This window comes from Lepisma saccharinum, chromosome 6 (genome assembly GCF_977018435.1).
Source record: "Lepisma saccharinum chromosome 6, izLepSacc3.1, whole genome shotgun sequence".
Taxonomy (NCBI): Eukaryota; Metazoa; Arthropoda; class Insecta; order Zygentoma; family Lepismatidae; genus Lepisma; species Lepisma saccharinum.
The window spans coordinates 64,075,728-64,089,397 of record NC_139234.1 but is presented as its reverse complement, the minus strand read 5'-3'; the positions used below and the strand labels follow the sequence as shown (position 1 = coordinate 64,089,397).

At 33.4% G+C, this 13,670-nt stretch overlaps 1 protein-coding gene across 1 annotated transcript in view; it reads right to left on the bottom strand.

Annotated features, from left to right (window-relative positions):
* Nucleotides 1-13,371, bottom strand: part of LOC145988824 (carbohydrate sulfotransferase 4-like) — a 35,106-nt gene extending 21,735 nt beyond the window's left edge. The window contains exon 1 of the mRNA XM_083124035.1: nt 13,142-13,371. Coding sequence (XP_082980161.1) covers nt 13,142-13,274 — 133 coding nt within the window. The 5' untranslated portion in view covers nt 13,275-13,371. The remainder of the gene's footprint in view (nt 1-13,141) is intronic.
* Between the last annotated feature and the right edge of the window lie 299 nt (nt 13,372-13,670).

Sequence of the window (13,670 nt, the reverse complement as noted above, 5' to 3'; positions counted from 1 at the left end):
CGTAGCTGGAAGCGCGAAGAGGCGAGAATTGGTTCACGTAAACAGTTAACGTGTGTGGACTTCCACATAGAGACCATCCCGACCCTTTAGCCTCGAAATCGTCATGTTTCTTAACCAGCTCGTTGGAAACTTTATAATAGAAGTTGTCCAAATTTTCGACGTCCGCCAAATAAAGAGTCTGGTTTTTTGTACGATGATAAAAAATACTCGTTGTGCCATCAACTTTCTCGTATTCAGAAAACAGAACAACGTATACTTTTATAGAGTTGTTTTCAAGTTTATCTTTTAAAATATTTAGTACAGATGTTTTCGTTTCATCCAAGAAACTAAGGATGTCACGACCTGGTTCTGACTTAATTGAAAAATCCTGGAGTTGGTCGTTAAATGCAGATCTAATTGGTTTGCGTTCATTAGATAATTTAATTTGCTTGGAAGTGGAAGCTTCCGTTTCTGAATTATCGATTTTCCTTTTCGATGTTCCTTGTTCGGTCGATAGTTTGCAAATTTTGAGGTGTTTACTTAAATTTGCAATGCTGATCATTTTGCCGCATCGAGCACAAGGCTTAGAAGGTAACGAACGATTAATTCTCGAACCTGTTTCGTTACATCTTGCCCTGTGTACCGATAAATTGTTCCTTGAGATTAGCTTCCCACAAGTGACACATTCAGTTTTATCATTTTTACGATTGAAACTGGTGGTGGATGCCATTGCTTTTTTCGAAAATCACAGAAATCAAAAAGTCTAGTATATAGCGATACAATTTTCAGGTATGTTATTTTATATAGAATTTCTTGGAGTGATTACAAAACTCAAAAATTCAATCTACTGTAAATAGATTTTCAGGTATGTTATTTATATAGAATTTCTTGTGTGCGAATACAAAAACTCAAGAATTCAATCTACTGTAAATACAATTTTCAGGTATGTTATTTTATATAGAATTTCTTGGGGTAATTACAAAACTCAAAAAAAATGAATCTACTGTGAATATAATTTTCAGGTATGTGATTTTATATAGAATTTTCTCAGGGCGAATACAAAACTCAAAAATCCGAGACAGTTCAGTTTTAACGTGTTCATATTTGAAAAAAAAATGCAAAATACCCCGACAACGTTTCAGCTACTAGGACCTCATTACCATGAGCCTAATCCTAGTAAGCCACATACACACCTGTTCTTCGTATCGCATATGCTAGTAAGTCAGATGACATATTGGGAGAATCACATTTCCCCCAATGATCCCACCACAACAAACGTCGCACATGCTAGAAGAAACAGGATCAGGATATTTTATGCTAAATTTACGGCTGCCTGTATGCAGTTATAGGCAAATCATTAAAAGAGCGCTCTAATATACAATGATTTCTCCTACCATGTACCCTAACATACAATTTAACATAACAAGTAAAATTTCGATTCGTCTATATATACCCAACAAAACTCAGAAACTGTCATACGCGAGAGCTATATTTTGCAACAACTATAATTACCCAACACAAGCAACAAGAACAAAAAAAATATATCAATTACTTGTATAATATTAATTAGTAACTTTAGATAATATTAATTATTAGTTTTCAGTTGTAATTAATTTTAAAAAACAATTAATAACATGTTAGGTGATGATAACCAAGTGCAAAAAGCATTGAATTTTTTTTTTTTACACACAAACAAAGCACCACTTAGTTCACAAAACCTCTAACAGATGGCAGATAGTTACATGGTTCTAGTTAGGATGATGATTTTTTTTGGTTTGTTGGATAGGGGTTGAAGAAGACTATTTGTTGTAGTGACCACAGTTCTGTTCTCTTACGAGAATTAATATAGGTTCTCATAGAACCCTCCAATTCATGACTTAGGAAAAATCTGTTTGCGGAAATCGAAAATGGCGACCGGAAGTGAGGTTATCTTGGAAACAGTAAGACTTAGGAAAAATCTGTTTGCGGATTCATCATGTACACCTATACGTAAGAAAAAGTATGAATAGAACCTATGTTCGGAAATCGAAAATGGCGACCGGAAGTGGGGTTATCTTGGAAACGGTAAGACTTAGGAAAAATCTGTTTGCGGATTCATCATGTACGCCTATACGTGAGAAAAAGTATGAATAGAACCTCTGCTTGGAAATCCAAAATGGCGACCGGAAGTGGGGTTATCTTGGAAACGGTAAGACTTGCGAAAAATCTGTTTGCGGATTCATTACGTACGCCTATACGTGAGTAAAATGTGAATAGAACCTATGTTCGGAAATCGAAAATGGCGACCGGAAGTGAGGTTATTTTGGAAACGGTAAGACTTGCGAAAAATTTGTTTGCAGATTCATTACGTACGCCTATACGTGAGTAAAATGTGAATAGAACCTATGCTCGGAAATCCAAAATGGCGACCGGAAGTGGGGTTATCTTGGAAACGGTAAGACTTAGGAAAAATTTGTTTGCGAATTCATTACGTACGCCTATATATAAGTAAAATGTGAATAGAACCTATGTTCGGAAATCCAAAATGGCGACCGGAAGTGGGGTTATCTTGGAAACGGTAAGACTTAGGAAAAATCTGTTTGCGGATTCGACGACTGCAAGATCAAGAACGTTTATCTGAAGAACGGTAGGAACGAAGTGTTCCCGCGCGAGAATTACAACCTCGACATGACCAAAAACGATTACCTCAAACTTTACGAAGCTTACACGGCTTACAAACGCGTGACCGAGGGAAGCGTGGACATGTATTACACGCCCAGCGAATTCAAAGCACGGAGACCCATGACCGTCATCAACACATCTAAGAGAAGGCAGGTGGTGGTCAACGATCGCACCAACATCAAGGTCGTCTGCGAGTTCCACGACGCGCTGCCTGCCGATACTCTATGCAGCGTCATCCTGATTGCAGAGAAGTCCTTCGTCCACGACGTGAAGAACGAGAGGGTGACGGAACAGTTTTAAAATTCATAAAAAATTGCCACATACTAAAAATCAACATCCAACACATTTTAGGTTATATAAAATTTGTGAAAACCTTATAATACTAAAATATTAAAACAAACAGAGTCCCTTGTAGGTTAGTTCGGTGCGTAAATAAAAAAATGATAGGTTAAGTTATATATTACTTAGGATCGTAAAAAAAATTTAAAAAAATCGTAAAAAAAAAGATAGGTTAAGTTGTATCACGTAAGATCGTGATATACCTACCAAGTATGAGTGGAAAAAATGAGTGCAGTGAAAATTTGTACTAAAACATCGCTAAACGCTAAAACATCGACAAAAAATTGTCAAAATATGTCAAAAACTTATATTCGATTGATAAAAAAAAAATACCTACAAAATATGATCCTCAAATAATGACGTTCAAACAGTGCATAAATAAAAAAAATGATAGGTTAAGTTATATCACTTAGGATCGTAAAAAAAATTAAATAATCGTAAAAAAAAAGGATAGGTTAAGTTGTATCACGTAAGATCATAATATACCTACCAAGTATGAGTGGAAAAAAAATGAGTATAGTGAAAATTTGTACTAAAACATCGCTAAACGCTAAAACATCGACAAAAAATTGTCAAAATATGTCAAAAACTTATATTCGATTGATAAAAAAAAGGCATACCTACTAAGTATTGCGTAGAACTGGCCAATATACACTACTGACAAACACATCTGTTCACACTTTTATGTACATAGATATGCCTTTTTTCAATATTTTAGTATGAAGATTGCACTTTAGCTATTTAAGCAAGTGTAGGAAAGGTAGGATTTCTGAGAATTTCCTGCAGGATTTTGTTGTCCAAGTATAGATGAGAACTGAGCTGGGAGACTGTTTTGAACCTTTTCATGAGAGTTTGCATGTGAACTGTATGCAAATTGAGCACTATTGACTGTGCATGCTTCTAAGTTTTGATGTCATTTTACATCAAATCTGTGAGACTGAAGAGAGTTTACCCTTTTCAAGTAGTTTTAACTGATTGTATTTGTATATGTTTTGGGGAGTTAGTAGTTTTATGTTATGAGGCAGTTTATTGTAGAATATTTTTACCTGATGGTATGATATATTGAGTGTCTGCTGTTTGCTTTTTTTCTTAGATCTTTATTTGTTTAATTGTTCAGTATTTTTTTATTTTTTAATATTCTTTTACATAAAAAAATCAAAGTACATTGTTAAAGTCAAAGTGTGTTAAAATTCAATTTTTCAAAGTAAAAGTTTTAAAAATACAATTTTCTAAAATTAAAAGTTATAATAGTATATTTTTGTTAGTAGAAGTTTTTATACTAGGGCAAATTATTTTGTTGTTAATGTAAAATTTGTTAGTTAATGTAAAATTAAAGTAATTAAAAATCAATTTTTCAAAGTTAAAGTTTTAAAAATACAATTTTCTAAAATTAAAAGTTATAATAGTACATTTTTGTTAGTAGAAGTTTTTATACTAGAGTAAATTCTTTTGTTGTTAAAGAAAAATGTGTTAGTTAATGTAAAATTAAAGTAATTAAAATTCAAAAAAATAAAAAATACTGAACAATTAAACAAATAAAGATCTAAGAAAAAAAGCAAACAACCTAAGTCAAATTCAAGCAGCAAGAGGAATACACAGAAACCAACATGGCATCCAGAAAGAGAAAACAATAGTCACACCCATAGCACAGTTTAAAAAACTACATAGCTGAAACCTTAGAGAAACATAAAACTGCAAACACAATATATCTAGATTCTTCCAAGGCATAGAATAGAGTAAAAACATGGCTTGCTTATGGACAAACTTAACAACATAGGAATAAAATAGACAAGCAATCCTTTTTTCAGTAGAAAATTCCAATTACTCAAGTAAGTTACATCATACGTAGTACATAAGAAGAGCAAATTAACATCATCAGCAGTAAACCATCATGCAACTTCTACCTGCTGAAACAACTAAGTGAGTATAAATTATCAGAAAAATGCCTACATTTTAGCCTAATTTACCTCTACATTAATAATACTACCAGAATACTAAGGCTTCAAAAGTGAACACTAAGAATAATGTTCAGACTAAAGTATAGGGCATCTTGCAAAGGATTATAACTCCCTACATCTACAAGTCAATAACAATTATTCTAAATACTACGAACTTGGACAAAATATAGTCAAATACACAACACAAAAAGAAAAATAATTACAAGTAAAACAGCAGACACTCAATATATCATACCATCAGGTAAAAATATTCTACAATAAACTGCCTCATAACATAAAACTACTAACTCCCCAAAACATATACAAATACAATCAGTTAAAACTACTTGAAAAGGGTAAACTCTCTTCAGTCTCACAGATTTGATGTAAAATGACATCAAAACTTAGAAGCATGCACAGTCAATAGTGCTCAATTTGCATACAGTTCACATGCAAACTCTCATGAAAAGGTTCAAAACAGTCTCCCAGCTCAGTTCTCATCTATGCTTGGACAACAAAATCCTGCAAGAAATTCTCAGAAATCCTACCTTTCCTACACTTGCTTAAATAGCTAAAGTGCAATCTTCATACTAAAATATTGAAAAAAGGCATATCTATGTACATAAAAGTGTGAACAGATGTGTTTGTCTGTGTGTACTCTTATATAAATTGATAAAAAAAGCAATATAGTTATAAATCAAAGACTATATCTAATAATATTAATTTCAAAATAAGCTGATAGAAAAAGATATAATAACTACAGTATAAGCTTTTAATTTTTGTTAATTACAAAAAAATAAAAGTTAAATACAGTAAATAAACTTGGTCCCTTACATTGAAAAAGGAACATAAATTGAGAATATTTGAAAATAAAATCCTTAGGAAAATACTTGGGCCTAAAACAGATGAGGAGACAGATGAGTGGAGAAGGTTACATAATTTAGAAGTACATAATTTGTATTCATGTCCAGATAGTATTAGAATGATTAAATCAAAAAGACTTAGGTGTGTAGATCATGTGGTACGAATGGGAGAGGAAAGAAGAGTATACAGGATTCTTGTTGGGAAACCTGATGGTAAAAGACCAATAGGAAGACCAAAACAAAGATGGAGGGATAATGTAGAGATGTACCTAAAGGAAATTGGTAGGGAAGGAAAGAAGTATATAGATCTTGCTCAGGACAGGGACAGATGAAAGGCATGAGTTGCTGCAGCCATGAACATTCGGGTTTAAGAAGGCTAGAGAGTTAGTTAGTTATACATTAAATAAGCATAATATTTGGATTGTAAGTAGAGAATATAACAAATGTACAATGCATTGTGCGAAAACTGTCAACTTTGCATTATAAGCAGAAAATTAAACTAGTTTGCCCTAGAAATACATTTTAAGAATAGCCCAAAATAGCATGCGTAATAGAAAATTAAGAAAACTTTCTGATGCATAAAAGCACTGACTAGTGCTGAATGAATCAATTACTGTAAAATATTATTCTCTGATTCAAGTAATTTAACTGTAAACATTATCTTTTGTGTGTAAAATATAATTGTTAGTTGAACTGATAAGTACAAATATTAACTTTATACGCCTTCATAAACTCTAAATAACATAACTTTGATATATAAATTAGTAACAATTTGTTAAAATTAAGTTAAACTGTAGAATTGTTTTCTTAAATAAATATAAAGTAGTAAAAAAACTAAACAAATAATTCCTTCTTTTCCTATTTAAAGGATGCCAAACAGTGTAAACCAGTTGTTAGTGGCTAAATAACATAAAGTTTGAAGGCAGTAACAATATTTTTTTAAATACTGCTTTTTACCTAACTTTGTGAATTAAATACTAGTACATTTTGTCAAATTATAAATAAAATATACCTATTTCTTTGGTATTTGTACTAAAGTGAAGAAAATGTTACTAAAACTTGGCTAGTACAGTAAATCTGAGAGTTTTAGCTGGATATAATTGTAACTTGTTAATCTCGCCAAACACAATCTTTACCTCAATTTTGGAAGCTAGCTGAACTTTAGCGTTTCGAATTAGTGAAGGCCTCTATAGTGGAAAAATACACCCAGTCTGTAAAAATTTGGAAATGTTGTCTTCTTCTCTGTCGAACCAGACAAGTGTTTCAATATATTTCTTAACATAACTAACTTTTCAAGAAAAGAATACCTTGTGACCAGATAGCTTAGTTGGTATAGCGTTAGGCTTTTAACCTATCTGTCCAGGGTTCGAGTCTCTGTCTGGGCGATAACAATTTTTAAATTTTGTCATCGGATCTTTTGCAGAATGGATATAAAATATGTTTACAGTCTAACAGATTATTATTTATCTAAAATTTTGCAAATAAGCTTTTAAGTTTCTCAAATATCAGCATCTTTAGCTAACAGTACAGCATAACCAGTATAATTATGATAGAAATGTTCTGGTGGTAGAACCTACACCTACTGTAATATCTCTGTGGTATTAACTTACATGCAGCCCATAACTTTTGGGACTGTTTCTCCTCCGTTACGTTTCCTCCCCATTTACCCTTAGCGTCGCGATTAGCCTCAGAAGCAAAAAAAGCGAAATCTTATATTTGTTCTTTTCATATCTCTGAAACCACCTATACGATAGAACTACATTTAACGAATTTTGCAGTCTTCCTGTTTGATCTGTTAAATAATCCAGTCATTAAAATATACTTACGTAGAAAAATCTGTTTTTCAGATACTTTAATCGGGTAATCTGCTTTTGCGTACTTCCTCAGAAATATACACAATCATAGTTCTTTATAAATTTAGCACCTGATATAAAATAAGTCGAAGTCTAGTTAGAGTTGGCCTGTAAGTGCTTCTGGCACATGTAGTTACTTGAAAAAGCAAATATTGGGTGTATAAAAGATAGCATTCTTGTGAAACAGTAAAAATCAACCTCATTTCCTCGTAATATTAGCTGTAAGTGCTTCTTGCAGATTAACAAAGCTCTGGCGTCTGGTTCTACGTCACCTACAATCCTTTGTAAGGTTCGTGTTGTCCTATAAATTGTCGATATACATACTAAGTCCCTAGTTACAGCCTAAGCTTTAAGTTTCAATCTGAGGATTTCAGTGTTCAGCTAGTGATTGTAGCCTCGTATAATAAACCAAATGGAAATAACCCAAGTGTTGATGCACCCAAACACCAGTAATACTTCAAAAATACCTTGAAAAAGGCTATAAGGCTAAATTATTCTTCTAGCATAGAAAAAAGTTTAGCAAGTGGACCTATGGTTCATATAGTCAGTCGTGTGTGAACTTCGTCTCGTCCTGTGAATTGTCAATATATTGATAAATGGTTATATTTAAAAAAGAAAAGAAAAAATGTTGGTAAGCGTCCAGTTGTGGACCCCTCGGTAAAAGGATTTCAGTCTTTATAGACACACAATAATTTTCGTTACACAAAAAATTTGGCAAATAGTCGAAATGTTAAACATTTCGTGTACTTTATCCAGTAAGCCTTAGCTAGAAATACAATAACAGCGTTACAGGCATTAAAATTAAGCAAGCTTAGATATTCTAGTGGCCCATAATAAGTATAAAATATCCTTTAAAATACTCTGACAAATAGTTGTGGGTTATCTGAGATCAAAATTTTCAAGCCCTCTCTCCTGCATAAATAGGCTCTAGAATTCACTAAGCCTCAAAATAATATTAGGGTACATAAAATAAAAAAGCAGATGAAGAGTGGTGCTGATCTCATCGCATCATCTCCAAAATAGCAAAAACAAAAATATACAGAGCCCTATCTGGTATATTTAGAAAACTTTTACCTAGTACAACAGTAACAAAATACTCAGCAAACTCTAAAACAAACAAACTTTCGTTGTTATTTGAGTAATAATAAGCCTAAACTTGTAAAATAAAAGGGTAGAACTTGCCAAAACATACTTTTGCATCCAAAATATAATTGACAACTCTTTCTTGAATAGACTAAGAGGTTTTACTTTGGTAAAATAAGCATAAAATTGAAAAATAAAGGGTAAAACTTGACGAAACACACTTCGTGTGTACAAAATTTAATTCAAAACACATTTGAATTGTGTTATTTGAGTAAACGTGGAGAATAATCCTGTAAACTTGGAAAAAAATCTCTCTCTCTCTCTCTCTCTCTCTCTCTCTCTCTCTCTCTCTCTGTGTGTGTGTGTGTGTGTGTGCGTGTCTGTGTGTGTGTAAGTGTGTGTGTGTGTGTGTCCAAAATGTAATAAAAAACACGTTCAAATCGTGTTATTTGAGTAAATATTAGAATAAACTTGTGGAATAAACAGATAAAAGTTGAGAACACACACTTTGTGTGTCGAAAATATACCTAAAACTCTTTCCTGAATAGTATAAATAGTCTTATTTAGGTAAAAATAGGTATAAAATTTTAAAATAATAAGTTAAAAAGTTGTAAAAATATCTTTGTGAGTCCAAAATTTAATAAAAAATGTTGCCTGAATAGTATAAATAGTGTTATTTTGGTAAAAATTAACATAAAGTTGTAAAATAATTAGTTAAAAGTTGAAAAAATATCTTTGTGAGTCCAAAATTTAATAAAAAATGTTGCCTGAATAGTATAAATAGTGTTATTTTGGTAAAAAATTAACATAAAGTTGTAAAATAATAAGTTAAAAGTTTAGAAAATATCTTTTTGTGAGTCCAAAATTTAATAAATAATGTTGCCTGAACAGCTGAAATTGTGTTATTTGAGTAATAATAAGCCTAATAAACAGATAGAAGTTGAGAACACACACTTAGTGTGTCGAAAATGTAACTAAAAGTCTTTCCTGAACAGATTGAATTGTGTTATTTTGGTAAAAATAAGCCTAAACTTGTGAAATAAACAGATAAAAGTTGAGAACACACACTTTGTGTGTCGAAAATATAACTAAAAATCTTTCCTGAATAGTAAAAATAGTGTTATTTAGGTTAAAAATAGGTATAAAATTGTAAAATAATAAGTTAAAAAGTTGTAAAAATATCTTTGTTAGTCCAAAATTTAATAAAAAATGTTGCCTGAATAGTATAAATAGTGTTATTTTGGTAAAAATTAACATAAAGTTGTAAAATAATAAGTTAAAAGTTTAGAAAATGTCTTTTTGTGAGTCCAAAATTTAATAAAAAATGTTGCCTGAACAGCTGAAATTGTGTTATTTGAGTAATAATAAGCCTAATAAACAGATAGAAGTTGAGAACACACACTTAGTGTGTCGAAAATGTAACTAAAAGTCTTTCCTGAATAGTACAAATAGTGTTATTTTTGTAAAAAATTAATATCAAGTTGTAAAATAATAAGTTAAAAGTTGAAAAATTGTCTTTGTAAGTCCAAGATTTAATACAAAATGTTGCCTGAATAGTATAAATAGTGTTATTTTGTAAAAATAAGGATAAGCTGTGAAAATGTTTGACATAAAGTCAAAGTTTGGTAAAAAATAAACTCAAAATTAAGTTAAATAGCACACAGTAACATACATTTACTACCTAAATCAATAATCAAAGGGTCCTAGGTTCGTTACCTCGTGATAAAAGCAAATGGTGAAAACTATAGGCCCCGTCCCTGATAGCTCTCCCGTCTTCATAGTACTGATAAAAGAACCCTGCGCTAAAGCGGCCTGTGCCTTGGGGCAACCCTGAGCGGAATATTAATTGGCGGCGGAAACCAGTTCTACAAGCGACGCATAGCTTCAGAGATTTGACCCTTGCTGCGCATTCCAGACATCCTTTGTTGTCTGGTTGAATCCCTCCCCTGCCCTACAGTATTGCATAGCTTTCCCCCTGTTATTGCGTACTGGTTAACCTTGGAAAAACCGGTTCTGAAAATCTACCGACGCGTTCTCTCATTGGTGAATCAGGTTCTTCCTTTGTTCTGACGTTCTGACGTCATTTGACCTTGAACGCACACTCCCCAAATTCCTTTCTCCTCTACCTGCGCGGAGTTCACCCTTGTCTGTCTGGCATCAGACTCAGCTCACACGTTATACATAGTTCGTCTCCGCTCAATATATTACATGCCATATAACATTATTACATAGTGCACTATATTTATTACCGTTACATATCGCGGGTTCGAGTACCGGGACCGTCCCCAATTGTAATTGGACCTGTACCTACACCCATTACCACCGTTCATAGCGGTTCATAAACCATAAACTCTTATTTTCAATACTATAAACATTAATTATTATCGATTTATACATTACATACTTTGCAGTAATGAATATAAAACCATATGCATAGCGTTTAGTACCTCTAATTACCTTCTATATACATATTTTTCATAAAATAAATAATTATATATTCATAAAAAGTTATAAACAAACAAATACATAAATGTAAAGTATTCTAAGTACTTGCAAATAAATTCTAAGTACATGCGAATTAATTAAAACCCCTGCAAATTAGTTCTAAGTACGTGCAAATTAAATTGCGAATATTAATCGCCCGAGGGCAGGCCTTGGCGTATTCCGATACTACTGTTAACCGTTAAGTCATTTGCTTTTTCGTCCACTCAACCATTATTAGAGTGCAAATTATTTTATGGGTTTGCTTCTTCAACACTAATATTTCAAACTTAAAATGCATTCAAATGCGGAGATCCTGTAATGTTCTAGGATCTGGGGTAAAAAGTTTGCTTTATTACTTTTTGATCACTCCTCGTACACAGCTATATTTTTTCTTTTGTATTTTTTATTAACGCAGTGCACTGCACTTTGCGACCTATCAATTTTAATGTAATGACAGTAGCCATTCTTATCAACAAGAACATCCAACACGCGCTCATACCGGTTCCTCAAGATTATTCACCCTTGACAAAATTGCGTCAAGTGCAAATGCGCAACTGAATTATTGTATTACTTTCTGTACATAATAACAACAAAACTAAGGCTCCCCTGAACTCGCCCGCCAAGCCGTTTTCGACAATTCCTCTTATTTCGAGAAAACGCCATGATATTCCAAATTCTGGAAAATTACATCCCTTAAAATTTCTTCTAGAACATCCACTTGCATTTTCGGGTGTCTTGCTTTCGCTCTTGTTAACATGTCTGTGATGGAAATAGGCTTACTTTGTTTTTTTAAGCTTGTTTCTAAGTCCATTTTATGCACAGAAAGGCTAATCGGAACTGGACCTACAGTTTAAAGTGGAATCCAAACTACTATGTGCCTCCTCCTTGTATCGAACCCGGACTCTTTGATTACAAGGTACAGAGCTATTGCGAATATCTAGACAACAGCGAAACCGAACCACACAATTATTCATGTGAATGCTCTAGAACAGTGTATTTCAACTGCCTTGTCTCAATAACGAATCAAACCCTATATTTATTGAATTATGTAAAGGAAGACGAAAGTACATAGTCTCCAAGACCAGTGGCGCGGGAACATTTTTGATTTAGGGGAGGAGTACGAAGTTCAACCTACGCACACAGACACACACACACACGCATGGGATATTCCATTTTAGAACAAGTCATGTAGCTCTCAATTTTAAAATAAAATTTTCATAAACTTGTACTGCAAATAAAGAAAACAATATTCACAAAGAAGTTTGGAAATTTTAAAAACTTAATGGCTAATTTCAAGATAGTTTTCTCTATGCCAACCTCCGGGGCGACGTGATTTGCACATCGCGCTACGACGCCAAGGACCCTGGGTTCGAATCCTAGCCTGGTCATAGGTGTTCTTTTTAAGTGTCCGTTCAGCAATTTCATATCATCACTCATCATCTTCGCGATTAACCAAAAGTGGCAGAAAAGCAAAGTAAAATAAAGCAAAAACAAATCAATCAATTAACAGGTTTTAAAGACATTTGCAAAAGTTCTATGCACCACTCCATCGTTTCGCACTTACTTTGAACGGTTTTCATTTCCTTTTGAAGCTTTTCAAGAGCAGAGATCTGGTGAGGTGGTTAGTAGCACAATGTAGCATAAGAATTTCACGGTGCTTTACATTATTTTTGATGGGGAAGTAATGTAAACAAAATATACTTTTTGCGTTTAGCTATTAAAAACAAGAGCTTTTGAACGGTAGCATCTTATTATTTGAGAGATACAATCCTGATCAAAGTATTTAGGTGGGTACTCAACCCTCGTGCCAAAAAATTGAGAGATACAATGTATGTCTCTTCTAGTTCCACTGCTCAAGAATACAGCCTAATCTTTATTTTATTTTTTGTTATTTCTATGGAGATAATAAGTCTTCTAAGTACGTATATTGATAAGAACGTACCTTTGGACAATTCCGTATCCCTCGATACCCAGGATGCAACATAGAGTCCATAGAGAACTGAAGTTAGCAAGAAACCAGTCAGAACCTTTTTGAGCCAGTTGACATTCCTCACAGCAGCCGTGAACGAATGCATATTTCGCTGCTACATTTAAGAATCGTATTCTCACACATCAGCACCGGTACCAACTGTCCAAGCCGGCTTTCTTTCGTACACTGCAACAGCACGTATCGCACTCTCGCGGTGGTAGGCTGAAACTAGATTTCTGCTGTAAACAAGCAGCCTTCACCCCGTGTCCTGTGATGATAACAGAAGATTGGTTAACGGATGTGGCATCCGGGAGACAGTCGGGCCATGATGTGTTTTGGAATAAGTATTGTGAAGACACCTTACTTCACTTGGCATAATGGGCAAATATTTGTCGCTTTTGTGGGTGTAGTGGCGTACAGAAGGGGGGAGGTGGTCGGGCCGTATTTCTCCTTTGGTCCAGCAATTCTAAAAACGAACATCAATTGCGTGAAAGGATGTCAA